This window comes from Quercus robur, chromosome 7 (assembly GCF_932294415.1).
Source record: "Quercus robur chromosome 7, dhQueRobu3.1, whole genome shotgun sequence".
Classification (NCBI taxonomy): domain Eukaryota; kingdom Viridiplantae; phylum Streptophyta; class Magnoliopsida; order Fagales; family Fagaceae; genus Quercus; species Quercus robur.
This window is the reverse complement of record NC_065540.1, coordinates 7,223,687-7,239,421: the sequence shown is the minus strand read 5'-3', so window position 1 is coordinate 7,239,421 and position 15,735 is coordinate 7,223,687. Positions and strand designations below refer to the sequence as shown.

The 15,735-nt window shown below is 33.4% G+C and overlaps 4 protein-coding genes across 4 annotated transcripts; all 4 read right to left on the bottom strand.

Moving 5' to 3' along the window:
* Positions 1-2,246: 2,246 nt before the first annotated feature.
* Positions 2,247-4,242, bottom strand: LOC126691979 (UDP-glycosyltransferase 73C11-like). The gene has a single exon (XM_050387317.1). It carries the CDS (start codon positions 3,908-3,910, stop codon positions 2,444-2,446), a length of 1,467 nt encoding a protein of 488 aa, XP_050243274.1. The 5' UTR covers positions 3,911-4,242; the 3' UTR covers positions 2,247-2,443.
* A 2,909-nt stretch (positions 4,243-7,151) lies between these two features.
* On the bottom strand, positions 7,152-8,659 carry LOC126690967 (anthocyanidin 3-O-glucosyltransferase 4-like). The gene is made up of 2 exons (XM_050386060.1): positions 8,594-8,659; positions 7,152-8,222 (listed from the first exon to the last, which is right to left on the bottom strand). Exons 1-2 carry the CDS (start codon positions 8,657-8,659, stop codon positions 7,317-7,319), a joined length of 972 nt encoding a protein of 323 aa, XP_050242017.1. The 3' UTR covers positions 7,152-7,316.
* On the bottom strand, positions 8,550-10,274 carry LOC126691978 (UDP-glycosyltransferase 73C11-like). Its single transcript, XM_050387316.1, has one exon. It carries the CDS (start codon positions 10,264-10,266, stop codon positions 8,737-8,739), a length of 1,530 nt encoding a protein of 509 aa, XP_050243273.1. The 5' UTR covers positions 10,267-10,274; the 3' UTR covers positions 8,550-8,736.
* Positions 10,275-12,398: 2,124 nt separating this feature from the next.
* Positions 12,399-14,722, bottom strand: LOC126691977 (UDP-glycosyltransferase 73C25-like). The gene has a single exon (XM_050387314.1). It carries the CDS (start codon positions 14,227-14,229, stop codon positions 12,751-12,753), a length of 1,479 nt encoding a protein of 492 aa, XP_050243271.1. The 5' UTR covers positions 14,230-14,722; the 3' UTR covers positions 12,399-12,750.
* Positions 14,723-15,735: the final 1,013 nt, after the last annotated feature.

Below are 15,735 nucleotides of genomic sequence, written 5' to 3'. Positions count from 1 at the left end.
TAATAGATTGTTATTAGTTAATATTGGTTAGTAAAAAAATAATTTCAGTTGTGGGTTCAAATTAGAACTAGTAACAACTTTCCACATAAATTTTATTGTGAAAATATTGCGAAAAATGTTGTAAACATAACACTTCTAATAATAAATTTTACACAGTAATTTGTTATTGGTTCTCATTTGAACCTACTAATGACATTATTATTTTTCTTATCTACCATTAACAACTTGTCATATAGACTTTATTGTGAAATTTTTGTAAAAATATTGTGTCCATAATTTGCATTAAGAGAGATAATTAAAACAAAAAATTCACTTTTATATATATATATATATATATATATATCTTGTCCTTTTTAGTTGTTAGTTGCTAAAATAACAACGGGGGTGTATGTACTCTTCAATGTTAGTGCTCTTATAGTAAACATGTATATAATAGAATTTTGTAATTAGTTACATATCAATGTAATAAGTTAGTAATTCTGTAAGATCTATATATAGTCTCTCTTACATCTCTTTTTCTCTGAGTTTTCCCCCTTCTTTCACTCTCTGTTCTTCAATTTCTTTCATAATTCAATTGCTTTAAGCTTTGCTTTAAGTATCCTCCCTCTCAAGGATTGAGTCAAGGGGGATTTAGGGTTGATTAGGTAGGGTTAATATAGGGTTACAATAGAAGTAGAGTTTGGGCTAGAGTTTGGCATACAACAGCCTCTTTAAAGTAAATTTGAAAATTTTCCGTATTTGGATCTTAGTTGACCAAGCGTCTAACAACAATCTAAGGATAGTTTCGGTATGAATCTCGCATGACTAAAAATATGCTTTGCTCGATTGAGATTCTAATAAATTTCTCATGACCAAAATAGCTTATCAGCAATCATTTCAGTTTCAACTATAGCCTTCAATACTTAGTAATACAATGCAAATAAAATCCAAATTATATGAAAATTTTTATTGGAGGGTCAACACTAAAAATCTAACTTGTAGCATTAAAAATATTAACATAAGTGACATTTTATTTTCTGAATTGATATTATATATATATATATATATATATGTATGTATGTATGTAATCTCTTTTCAAGTGGCACTTCAAACCCATATTATGGTCATCATAAGGATTCGATCCCCTACCTTTTTGTCTTCACCTAACAAGGAAAAAGAAATCAATGAAGTTCACGTTAAATAGTCATAGAGTCACTTGATGCGCGGATAAATTTGACAATTGTTTTTTTTGTTAAGTGAAAAATGAAAATACTAAATTAGATTTATAAGTGTTAGTCTCAAATACTTCTTAAAATGAAGTAATTATTTTCTAATAAAGTGTAGTTGATATAATATATTAGATTTTCTAAATTAAGCTATCTATATTTGTTATTTGAAAGTGTTTAAAATTTTGTAGGATGTTTTTCCTCACAAGGAAACATAATGCATTTTATATTAAATTATTATATAAGATGAAATATTTTTTAAATAATGTAATTTATAATTGGAATTTGTTTATAATGTTCCTTATAAATGGACCATCCTCTGTTCGCCTTGAATGACTTAAAAATGAGGCAGATATTCCCCTAAAAAAAGGAAGCACATATAAGTAAATTTATAACTTATATTTGAAAATAAAAAAAATACAATACTTTAATATTATATAAGAAAAATGTAATTTTATCATGAACCTACTAGCATTACTCATAGAATGTGTCATAATTATCAATGAAGTAACTCTTTTTTTTACACAACCCTCTCCTCCCAGAGTATCAATACTGTTAAAGTATTTTTTGTTGTTGGATAATATTGTTAAAGTTATTTAGTAGTAAATTCCTTCTACATTATAGCATTCTTTTGTTAAGGACTTTAAGAGCATGCAATTTTAACTTTACACATTTGATCTTATAGATAGGACTTAATAATTTATAGAGGCACTCTCTTCTACTTAGAGAGAGAGAGAGAATGGACTCGAGTGGACCCAATGGACTTAACGGACCTAAATGGATCAAATGGACTAAGCTGACAGAATAAATTGAAATGCTACACTGATATTACTCAATAGAATCAGACCGAAATGGATTAAATGGACTGAGCTAACCGAATGAACTAAAATCCTACACTGATATTGCTCAATAAGTTTGTAGTGATAATAAATATTACACTCAAACTTTTAAATATTATATAGATGATATGTTTATAAGACTATGTATGACGCTATATATGTTGATGAAACAATGTAAAGTGAAAGATTTTTACACTGTAAATGCATGCTTAATGAATCTTCTTTCATATCTTGGATAAATACTAGCTACACAACCAAAAAAAAAAGAAAAAGAGGATAAGTACTAGCTATGATGTAAAAACAACCATAGGACAAAAACTTATGCACTTTGATATGAGATGAAGGGGAACAAAAAAAAAAAAAAAAAAAAAAAACTCAGTGACGACTCATAGAAGTGTGTTAGGCTGATTCACCATTGTTGCAAATATCTTGAATTAGCAATGTCAAGTTCAGTTGAGAAGATCCCCCATCTTCAACAGAACTTTTTGCCATCTCGCCAAGCTCTCTAGCTCGTTTCCTCCTCTCTTCTCTTTCCTTTCCTTCAGCCATTAGCCTATCTATCGCCCCCTTGACATCTTCTTTCTTCACCAACACCCCAATCTTCTCTTCCTCACCCCACTGTACAGGATCCTCCACCCCAACACTCACAGCAATTTTTAGTACATGTACTACTAATTTCTCATTGAGAAACTGGTCCCCAAATAGAGGCCAAGTAAGCATTGGCACCCCAGCACATATTGCTTCTATGGTTGAATTCCAACCGCAATGCGTTAAGAACCCTCCAATTGAAGAATGTGATAATATGAGCAACTGTGGAGCCCAACCCCAAATCAAAAGGCCTCTCCCTTTGATCCTTTCTTCAAACCTCTCTTCTAAAATCCACTTTTCCAACTCTTCTGACTTATTTTCTTCCCTTATAACCCAAATGAATGGTCTGTTTGATGCTTCTAACCCCAATCCTAGCTCTACCAATTGGGAAGGTATTAGATTACACAGGCTTCCAAGGCACACATAGACTACTGAGCAGGGTTCCTGAGAATCAAGCCACTTCATGCATTGATGCTCTTCAATGGAGGCCTTGTTACCTCTCTCAGCCTTATCTAAGTGGTCCTTATTGCAAAGTGAAACAGGGCCAATACACCAGACTTTATCTTCTCTTGCTTTCTTATATTCTTTGACATATGCTGGCTCCAACTCCTCAAAGGAATTTACAATGACCCCATATGATGAGGCTAAGTCAGTTGCTACCATTTGCTCACAAAGTTCTTCCATTCTTGAATCTCTGGAAAAAGATAATTGGGATTTAGTAACTTCAACATGGTCAGGCAAGCCAGGAACGACTATGTATTCTGACTTGGAGGATATCCTCTCGAGAACCTTGTGAACTCTTAAGTTGTGCCAGCACAAGAGAGTGAAGCAACTTATTCCGATGAAAGAAATCCTTGGAATGTGAAACTTGAGAGCAATATCAGCTGTCCACGCCAAGGTCATGTCTGCGATTATGCAGCTTGGTCGAGGAGCCAGCTTCTCAAATAACTCTTCCACTGGCTGTTGTAGCATGCTAGTTGAACCGAAAAACTTTGTGCCCAATTCTAGTGAAGGTAGCTTGTCAAGATTGTCACACCCTTCTGGTATTCCTGCCTCTTCACATGGAAATTGAAGCGGGATTACTTGGATTTGGAGCCCAGATTCAACAGCACGAGCTAAACTTGTTTCAAAACGGGCTGCGTTATGTGTTGTGGTGATTACAGTGACAGATACACCTCTTTGTGCCAACAATTTGGCAATGTCTATCATAGGAATCATGTGGCCTTGGGCCATGAGAGGAAACAAGATAAAGTGAAGTGGCTGGGATTGAGAAGCCATGGCTTGCAACTAGGGGTAGACGAATAAAGAGGCTGAAATACAGTCATTTACTATATAAGCTAGCTTCTCTTTCTTGTACATAATAGTGAGATTTAAACTAGAGAGACACCACATTGGCGCCTTACTGGTGATGCAAGAGCTTACATAAGCTGATAAGCATATTGGTTTATTCTGAGAGATTATGTGGTTCAAAGGTAGCATAGTTTCTTGTGGATAATATTAAACCATCACCTCGATCGAAAACTGAAGTAGTGTACGTCTCTCACATGTAGATTGAGCAAAGAAAAGATCATAGTAGAAAGGAATAGGAATCAAGCAACTGAAAGTAGAGAATAGGCCAGAGTGTTCGTGAATATTGAGAGAGACTTGGGTGCTTGCTGTCCATGATTTTAAGGAAAAAGAGCCAAAACTAATAGACAAAAAATGACAACGACAAAAGATGGATCGTTTGTGGAGGAATGACAGCCAGTTTTATGTATTAACACAATTATTTTATAAAAAATAAAATAAAATTAGGGTACTACCAAAGTGGTGGGCTAATTATGAATATAGCTAGTCGACATGCCATTTCTAATAATGGTAAATATACTTTCTCAATAATAATAATAATAATAATAATGGTAAATGTTTTTTTTTGCACAAGGTTGAATTGTATTTTTTTGTCACCAAAATTTAAAATGTTGTAATTTAGTTTTAAATATTTTAAAGATATCAATTTTATCATTTTGTCCGTTTGTTGTTAAAAGAATATTATATATCCCATGGATGAAGTGGTGAAGCTACAAGTTAAAAATGTAGGATGCTTAGAATAAATATACTAACAGATAAATTGAAAAAAATAATTTATATATTTTTAAAATTTCAAGGATCTAATATTGATACTTTTTAAAGTTTTCAAAGATGAAATTAAAACCTTTTAAATTTGAGGAAAAAAAAAGTCAAGCCTAAACCAAATTTTATATAGGAAAAGTATATCTTAAATTTTAAATAAGTTAGTTGCAAACTCATAGGATGCGTGAAAAAACGTAATATATTATTATTTTATAAGAAATGTAAACTTTGTATTTAAAATTGTGTTCTATTTTTATAAGTTTTAGGTAATTGAACATATAATATATTTTGCATTCAACAAAAATTCGTAGTAATATAAATGGAGTAGATGTTATTAAAAAGACTTTTTTCAAACATACCATAATATGTTGACTAATTTGAACATATCTAAAAATATTTTTAAAAAAATTGTACACTCCCATTCCCTGAAACACATGTATCATGGTACATTAAGTTTAAAATATTATATAAGTTTATAGTTGTAGCATTTTTTTTCTCCAAATATAAATATAATATCTATATTATTGAAACTTGAATTTTAAGGTAATCTTGTGAATTTTTATCATTTTATTGCTTTTTTGGGGGGCCATATCTCTAATTTCAATGTCTATTTTTTTTTTTTTTTTTTTAGCCCAAAACTAAAGAGTACTTTGGCCAGAATAGAACAAAAATTCATATATTTCAACCTAAAAATTAAGAAAAATAAAGAATCTTTAAGCCATAATTGAAAATGAAATCTACAAAAAAGAATCAATTTACGGCCCAATTAATCCAAAATTGATCAAACTAGACTGAAATTAATTGAATGGACCGAATTAAATTAAAATAGACTGAAATGTTACACTGTTGCTGATGTAATTTAAATGGAGTGCATTGATAATAATATTATATAGATATATAAAAAAAAAAAAGAAAAAAAAAAAAGATGATGACTTAAAAAATATGAGAAAAGTATATCAACTTCTTTCAAACTTCTCAAGAAGAAAAACATCTTTCACTCATATGGCATCTCACTTGGACACACCGCAACAGAGAAAAAGAAAAGGGGTGTGAATATCTTTGGGTAAAGAATTCTTTGACTACCTAATGTCTCAAAATAGAGGTAAAGAGCTGAATTCTCATTGAAAAATGACAATAATCATTTATAGATTTAAGGCTATGGGCCAGGGTACCAGGTGGTCACGTATAATAATTATTACTGGCGGATTACTTGCAGAGTAAAAGGTGCTTCTTAGGTTCTTATAAATCTATATAATACATCAAAGTGAAGGAAAAATAAAATATCCAAAATTCTTTTTTTTTTTTTGAGAAAAGAATATCCAAAATTCTAGTTAGATTTTATATACTCTAATTTAATTTTATAGCAAGTCTTGTTTTTAATTAAATTACTCTTAAACCATATAAAACTGACTCTTGCCCATCGTAAACTATTAATACAAAATTTCTTACCAAACTCGTTATTAATTCTTGTAAAAATTATGATTCGCAATAAATAAAAAAAAAAAAATCATATACAAATTTCAATGGATCATTTTATCGTATTCTAAAAAATTAATTGTTCATTTTCAATATATTTTCATAACAACGAAATTTTCATGACTTATTTGAAAAATGTAAACATTATATAAATTCATTTTATCACAATAGCATAAATTACATTAAATAAGTAAGAAAATATAGTATTCTTCTTTTTTCCCCTTTAAGTATTCAAAAATGAATAATTTGCCATACTCTATCAAATAATATTGTTACAAAGTTCTTTTAAGAGTAGACAAAAATATAAAAAATGAACATTTGTATGGTATTCAACTTCAATACGAAGTTTTTTTTTTTTTTTTTTTTTCAAGGACTTCAATACGAAGTTTAATATGTTTCTAATTATTATTTTTTATATTCACCCATGTTTACATATGAGATTATATGAATCAAATTTTGGAGTGAAAACTTGTCAATCTAGATTAGAAAGATTTTGGTCTTCACTTATAAGATTTAAATGAAAATTCTATCCATAAGATGATCCCTCCATTTTATAACAGATTGAGAGGATAATTTTTTTAAGATAAATAAGAAGATAGAGTTTTTTTTTTTTTTTTTTTTTTTTTTTTTTTTTTTGTTTTAGATGATTATAATTAATGGAAAAGGATCATATTTGTACCTTATCATAAATGGTGACACTTACATATTTGGGATGTTAGTGGTGTACCCTCCAATATTAGCCAATAGGCCTAGTAAAAGTTAATATAGGATAAAACTTAGATACAACTTTTAGGTATAGTACATTTAGTTTCCAATTAATTTCAAATTCATGACTACATTGACAATGCAAACCAAACAATTTTATCTTTCCCAATAAAAATTTTAAATTCAATACACATATATTTAAATTTAATTCAAAATTATAAGTCACTGCACCTTCAGAATTGTACATATGTTCTATCTAATAAGTTATAATATTACACCAACAAATGAAGGCAACAAGTTGATAATGAGTTATGATCACAACCAAAAACAAAAATAAAAAGAAAAGGAAAGTTCACAAGCTACTTATATTTTAGATAGTGCAGCCACAAATGTCTCATGACTTAGGCTTAAGTCCCATGGATAGTTTCCTAATATCTTCAATTAACAATGCAATGTCAAGGTAAGAAGACCCTCGTTCTATTGCTATCTTTGCCATCTCTGCAAGCTTTCTTGCTCTCTCTCGTCTATCTTCCCTTTCTTTCCCTTCAGTCATTATCTTTCCTAAAGCATCCCTAACTTCCTCCCTCTTCACCAATACCCCAAACTTCTCTTCATCCCCTAATGGAATACCAATTTCAGCCCCCATTCTCTCACCAATCTTCAGTACTTGAACAACTAACTTCTCATTAAAAAATTGGTCAGCAAACATAGGCCATGTTACCATTGGCACACCAGCACAAACCACTTCTAGCATTGAATTCCAACCACAATGTGTCAAAAATCCTCCAATTGCAGGGTGTGACAAGATTAGTACTTGTGGAGCCCAACCCCGGATCAAGAGGCCCGTCCCTTTTGTCCTCTCTTCAAAGCCATCCTCAATTATCCACTTCTCAATCTCCCCATTTTTATCTTCTCTAATCACCCAGATGAATGGCCGGTCACACGCTTCTAAGCCTAACCCAAGCTCTATCAGTTGTAACAATGTAAGGCGAGAAAGATTTCCAAGACAAGCATAAACAACATAGTTCTGAGGCCACAAGTCAAACCACTTGAGGCACTGGTTTTCATCAATTGAGGACTTGTTACCTCTCTGAGCCTTGTCTAAGTCTGCCTTGTTGGAAAGTGACACCGGCCCGATACACCAAACTTTGGGTCCGTTTGGATTGAGCTTATTGTTGCTGAAACTGAAAACTGAAAACACTGTAGCAAAATAATTTTTAAATGTGTGAATAGTGTCGTGGGACCCATGAACAGTACGTGAACAGTTTGTAAACAATGCACAAATAGTGTTTTTTAAATACTGACTCGACCATTAAAAAAATATTTTACATTTTTTAAATGCCACGTAAAAATTTAAATGAATATATGTATTCATGACTAAAAATGGTTCAAGTTCCTATAAAAAGTCAATTGATTCTATAATAAATTTCAATCTTATCATGACTCATTTTTAAGGGGACCCAACTAACATTACGTGGAGCAAACTTAATGTTGAATTGACCAAGATTTACAACAAGTATGTTTTATAATTGATAGATGTGAACAGACTGAACGAAGATTATGCCAATTGCTATGCCAATTGTCACCTAGCAAAAAAAACAAAAAACCCAGATTTCAAACCAAAAAAAAAAAAAAAAAGGACAGTTCTTTTTAATAATTTGAGTAGATGACTATGGCACTAAGTTGTTGGTGAAACAATGGGAAGTGAAAGATTATTGCACTGTAATCTTCTTTCATATCTAAGATAAGCAGCAGCTATAATGTAAACAAATTACCTATAACAAATTGTGCACTTTACATTAGATGGCCATCACTTATAATAGAAGTGTGTTAGGCTGATTTGCCATATTCTGCTTGTTGCATATATCTTGAATTAGCAGTATCAAGTTGAAGTAAGAAGATCCCCCAAATTCAACAGCTCTCTTCGCAATCTCCCCAAGCTCTCTAGTCCTTTTCCTCCTCTCTTCTCTTTCCTCTCCTTCATCCATTAGCCTGTCTATGGCCCCCTTAACATCTTCCTTCTTCATCAACACCCCAATCTTGTCCTCCTCACCCCACTGTAAAGGATCCTCCACCCCAACCCTCACACCAATTTTTAGTACTTGCACTATTAATTTCTCATTGATAAACTGGTCTCCATATAGTGGCCAAGTTAGCATTGGCACCCCAGCACATATTGCTTCTATGGTTGAATTCCAACCACAATGCGTTAAGAACCCTCCAACTGAAGGATTTGATAATATGAGTAACTGTGGAGCCCAACCCCAAATCAAAAGGCCTCTCCCTTTGATCCTTTCTTCAAACCTCTCTTCTAAAACCCATTTTTCCAATTCTTTTGACTCATTTCCTTCCCTTATAACCCAAATGAATGGTCTGTTTGACGCTTCTAAACCCAACCCAAGCTCTATCAATTGCGAAGGTGTTAGATTACATAGGCTTCCAAGGGAGACATAGACTACAGAACTGGGCTCCTGAGAATCAAGCCACTTCATGCATTGATACACTTCAATAGAGGCCTTGTTACCTCTCTCAGTCATATCTAAGCGATCCTTATTGCAAAGCGAAACAGGGCCAACACACCAGACTTTATCTTCCCATGCTTTCTTGTATTCTTTGACATATGCTGATTCCAACTCTTCGAAAGTATTTACAATGACCCCATATGAGGCTGAGTCAGCTGCTGCTATTTGCTCACTAAGTTTCTTCATTCTTGAATCTCTAGGAAAAGGTAGTTGGGATTTAGTAAATTCAACCTGGTCAGGCAAGCCAGGCACGACAAAATACTCTGACTCGGAGGATACCTTCTCTTGAGCCTTGTGAACACGTAAATTGTGAAAGCACAAGAGACAAAAGCAACTTCCTCCGAGGAAAGAAATCCTTGGAATGTGAAATTTGAGAGCAATATCACTTGTCCACGGCAAGCACATGTCGGAGATTATGCAGCTTGGCTGTGGTGTCAGCCTCTCAAACAAATCTTCCACTGGCTGATGTAGCATGCATGTTGAAGTGAAGAAATTCGTGCCCAACTCTAATGAAGGCAGCTTGTCAAGATTGTCACACCCTTCTGGTATTCCTGCCTCTTCACATGGAAATTGAAGTGGGATCACTCGGATTTGGAGCCCAGATTCAATAGCACGAGCTAAACATGTTTCAAAACGGGCTTCGTTATGTGTTGTGGTGATCACGGTGACAACCACACCTCTTTGTGCCAACAATTTGGCAATGTCTATCATAGGAATCATGTGGCCTTGAGCCATGAGAGGAAACAAAATAAAGTGAAGCGGTTGGGATTGAGAAGCCATGGGCATGTATCTAGAGGTAGACAAATTAAGTGACCGACACATACATACATATATATAATACTAGATAAGCTTCTCTTTATTAAGTTTTGCTTGTGATGCAAGAGAATACATAAGCATATTAATTGGTTTATTCGATGAGGACCTCATAGGTAGAACTTAGAAGTAGTTTCTTGTGGATAATAATAATAATAATAACCCTTTGCCATCTTCATTGAATACCGAAGGCAGTAGCTTGAAAGGAACAATGCTAAAGAAAGTAGAGAACGGACCACCGAGTTAAAGAGGGGAGCAAAATGACAAAACGAAACGGTTTTTGGAAAATAAGACAAACCGTTTTTGAGAAAACGACAACCATTTTATTTATTTACTTTTTTTTGGGGTTGTCTATTTATTTACTTTTTAGGCGTGGCCAGTGGGCACGGGACAGTGGACACCCATTTAATTTTATCAAGAAAAACAAAGCCAAAATGGTGGGCTGCTTTAAGAGAGAAATTTGGAACTCTTTAGTGCCAAATTAACGTGACAACTGGTTGGCATCTTATTTTCAAAACATTTTGGATTTAAATCTCTCTTTCCATTCTAACTATCGCATTATTGTACTAATTTATCATCTCTAACTCCGAATCACTCATAACTATAAACATATACAAACCACTATGGGGGTGACACGGTTGATTTTGACATTAAAGATTGCCAAATTTCATGTTTTATCAATTCCTTGTATAATTGAAAAATTGCATCAAAATGTTTTAAACAATAAAAAATTCTCAAAAGAAAATTCCCCACATAACATCTATATTTATATAATATCTAAAAACTAAAGCATAGCATTAATTTTTGATATACTCCTATTGAGCAACATCAACATAGCACTTCGGTCCATTCCGTCCATTTTGGTCAATTTCGGTCTATTTGGTCCAATTTAGTCCACTTTGGTCAATTCATTTCATTTCGGTTAACTGTAGTCCATTTAGGTCTATTTGGTCCATTTAGGTCCACTTTGGTTTATTTTGGTCCAATTCAGTCTATTTCTGTCCATTAGGGTTAATTCGGTCCATTTTGGTCTAATTCAGTCTACTTTGGTCTATTCAGTCCACTTAGGTCCATTTTAAGAAAAGTTTGGGACTAACACATAAATCTCATCTACTAATTTCATTTTTCACTTAACAAAAAAACAAATATTCAAAATTTCCATATGTGACTAGTATAACTTAAAAAGTACATCAAAACGTTAAACAATAAAAATTGTAAATGCTTTATCAATTCCCATATTGAACTTATGAAGTATCGTTTTCGTAGTATACCAATTCATTGACATAAAACCTATAATACTTTTCTAAGTATATATATGACGCGGTTGGTACATTTTAAAATTTTCAAGGACTAAATTAACTGTGTATATCTCGATTTATTAACAAATACACACTAAAAAAGTTTAGAATATATAAGAAATGAATATACCATTAATAGAAAGACAGAGTTTTTAGCTACAAAATTGGTTGTAATTTAAGGTTACAACTTCCTTTAAAAAAATTAACATTATTACATATTTTGATAATCTAACCGTTGGATTGTATATTCTTTATGCTCTTAATACACATGTCAAATTTTGTGTCAATTAAATATTATTTTGCACAATTTTAAACTACAAAAATTTGCAATTTAAACAATTCATTGATGACATAACTACTGATCTATAATTTTCTAGAAATTTTGCAAGCATGAAGAATATAAAAAGAAAATGTAATTTAATGGTAGATTTGTCAAAAATTCACCTCCAATAAAAAGATATTGAGTAAAGTTGTAACCTTAAGCTACAACTAATTTGGTAGCAAAAATTTGTCCTTAATAGAAAGCAAAAATAGTGGAGTGTTTAATAATAAAAATTGCAAACCATAAATTTAGTTACCATAATGACAAAATAGTTTTTTTTTTTTTTTTGGATGAGAAGATGGAGAAAGTGGTACAAAAAATTTGTATCAGTGATAAATACTAACCATTATGCAACAAAGATGTCCTATCAAGCTGTTGCATAGCTGCATGCTATATTTAAAATGCACTTGACCTCCCCCCCCCCCCCCCTCTACACACACATTGAAGTTTAAAAAAAGAAAAAAGAAAAAAAAAAAAAAAAAGGAGGACATTCATGGACAAAGTAGGAGATCAAGTAATGGTTAAAAAAAACCATAAAAGAATGTGTATATTTCCCCCTTTTTTTTGTTTACAACAAATGGGAGAGTGGATTTGAATTCAAGTTTTCTCATATGGGAGAATTAAGCAATGTCAGAAAATTACATGACTCTTGACGCTTATAATGTATATTTCAGATATGCATAAAAGAGCTTCTTTCCAACCTCATAGCAAATACCAACTATGATGTCAGTGATAGACTACTAGGAATATCCTCTGAGGCTAGGATATGCTAGTTGTGATACCTAAGTCACAAAACTTGGTAATATAACGAACAACAAAAAGCAGTTTAAAATGAAATGAAGAAAATCCCTCCTTGACTTTTACATTGATACATTAGTTTGGATTTCCACCACTTGCTTGTTCCATGATATCTTGGATTAGAAGTTTTATGTTGAGGTTAGAAGACCCCCCTTCTTCCACGGCTCCCTTTGCCATCTGACTGAGCTCTTTGGCTCTTTTTTGTCTTGCTTCTCTTTCCTCTCCTTCATCCATTAGCCTATTTATGGCCATCTTAATGTCTTCCTTTTTCGCTAACACACCAATCTTCTCCTCCTCCCCCCACTTCAAAGGATCCTCAACCCCAATCCTAAGACCAATTTTTAGTACTTGTACAACAAGTTTCTCATTCAAAAATTGGTCTGCAAATAAGGGCCAAGTAAGCATTTGAATGCCTGCACATATCCCCTCTAAATTTGAATTCCAACCACAATGTGTTAGGAACCCTCCAATAGCAGGGTGTGACAATATCAGTACTTGCGGAGCCCAACCTCGAATTATAAGGCCTCTTCCTTTGATCCTTTCCTCAAATTGGTCTTCTGCAATCCAATTTTCCAATTCTTGCAACTTATCTCCCCCCTTTATAACCCAAATGAATGGTATTTTTGATGCTTCTAACGCCAACCCAAGCTCTATCAATTGGGAAGATATTAGATTGCAAAGGCTTCCAAGGCAAGCATAGACTACAGAGTTTGGTTCCCTTGAATCAAGCCATTTCAAGCACTGGTGCTCATCAATTGAGGCCTTGTTCCCTCTTTGAGCCTTATCCAAGTTGTTTTTGTTGCATAGTGAGACAGGGCCAACACACCAAACTTTGTCCATTCTTGCCTTCTTGTACTCTTTGATATACCAAGGCTCCAACTCTTCAAATGTATTCATAATTATCCCATAGGATGCCATTTCAGCTTCCATCATTTGTACGTTAAAATCTTTCAGACTTGTAGTGAGGGCTCCCGGTAATTGGGCTTTTGTTACCTTAATTTCAATCTGGTCAGGCAAGCCAGGCACAACAAAGTACTCAGTTTCAGAGGATATACTCTCAAGAAGCTTGGAAATGTGCAAACTACGCAAGCAAAAGAGACAGAAGCAACATGTTCCATGGAAAGAAATCCTTGGAATATGAAACTTGCTAGCAAGATTCACTGTCCATGGCAAAGTCATGTCAGAGATGATGCATCTAGGCCGGGGTGTCAGCTTTTCGAACAATTTCTCCACTGGCCGTTGTAGCATGCTAGTTGCAGTGAAGAAATTAAAGATCAAGTCTGGCGAAGGTAGCATGTCGATATTCTCACACCCTTTTGGTAATCCTGCTTCTTCACTTGGAAACTCGAGTTGAATTACATGGATTTGGAGCCCAAAGTCGACAGCACGAGCAAGAATCGTTTTGTAACGGGTTGCGTTATGTGGGGTTGTGATTACAGTGATTATCACACCTTGTTGAGCTAACAGTCTAGCAATATCCATCATGGGGATCATGTGGCCTTGGGCCATTAAAGGAAACAAGACAAAGTGAATCTGGTGGGCTTGGGAAGCCATGGCAATTGGGGGGATAGACTGAGAGTTTGTTCCATAAAGTAGGCTCCTAGTTTCTTTGAAATATGACAAAAGACATGGCACCTGCTTATGGTGTAAGAGCCTACATAAGCATTCTGGCTCATTCGGAGATGATAAGGTTAGAGATAGAACTTACAATTCTGTGGATACAGTTTACTTCTGCGGGTTGTCATTCTGTGGATACAGTTTACTTCTGCAAGCTGTCTTTCTCTTCACATCGCCCTCTTTCCTTTTGGAGCTATTCCACACGCTGCATTTCAAGTTTCAGCCGCAGAAAATGGTAACATAGAGCATTTACTCGTACCATGTTTCCTACACTATACTGAAAAGAGATTTTTTGGTGCGGAATAGGAAGAGGAAAAATATGAATTATTCACACTAATCCGGATGCATTTCATCCACGAGTTTCCTTCACTTCCTTCTGATCATTTGAGAAATTATTTTTTTAAAGTTACCCCATCCATTGTCAACAAATTATAGAGAAGAAATAACTCTGTTGAATACTTCTGATGGAGATGCATCCTAATTATGCACAAAGAAAAACCAAAAATATCATACTTGTTTCACATTTTTACTTTCAAAGCTTCAGAAGAGAAAAATGGGTAGCTGATAAAAATAGAGTTCGAATTTGGTAAGAATAGGGGTGTAAAACTCATGTTTTACACTATTCCATAAAAGATTGTCATGTTAGTATTTTACTTAAAATTCAATATATCCTAACACACCTAATAATATTTCAATAAATTTCCAATTTGGCTGGATTTATATATGGGTATTAGAATTGATTGGGTATGATTTATACTTATTTTTAAATATGTGGTAAGATGATGTGACTTGTTGGGATTGGAGTAATAAAACATGAATTTTACACCACAACCTTACAGAATTTAATCTCATAAAAATAATACAAAGAGATGCCAGACAAACTTACACTCCACAAGAAGGCTATACAGCCTCAAGGAGGACAAAGCATCATAGGAAAATTCTATTTACACAGAAAATTTAGAAGCTGCAGGCCTTGGAAGTGAGAGAGATGCTGAAGAGTTTTTCAATAAATGAGATATGCTGAAGAGTTAATCAAGGATCTACCCAAACAAAAGTTTATGACATTTTCTACCAGATGTAAGAGAAAATCAGGAAGTATACTTGTACAGCTTATACATTTGCACATATAAATGACTATCAGTAAACTAATACTGAGAACCAACTCTTAAAGCTGCCTGCCAATCACTTACCTGAGCAGAAACGTTTCTATGTTCAGAATTAGTTTCTGCACAATGTGGAAGATACATGACAATGCTTCACGACTAGGCAGTACAAAGTTGAAAAGAATTGATTCTCAAAAAAAAAAAAAAAAGTTGAAAAGAATTTTAAAAAAGAAAAAAAGAAAAGAAAAAGAAACAGAAGATAGTAAAAGAAACAAATAATTGGGAAGTGATATCCACTGATTCAAACCATCCAAAACATGAGAAGTGTCTCATACACTGC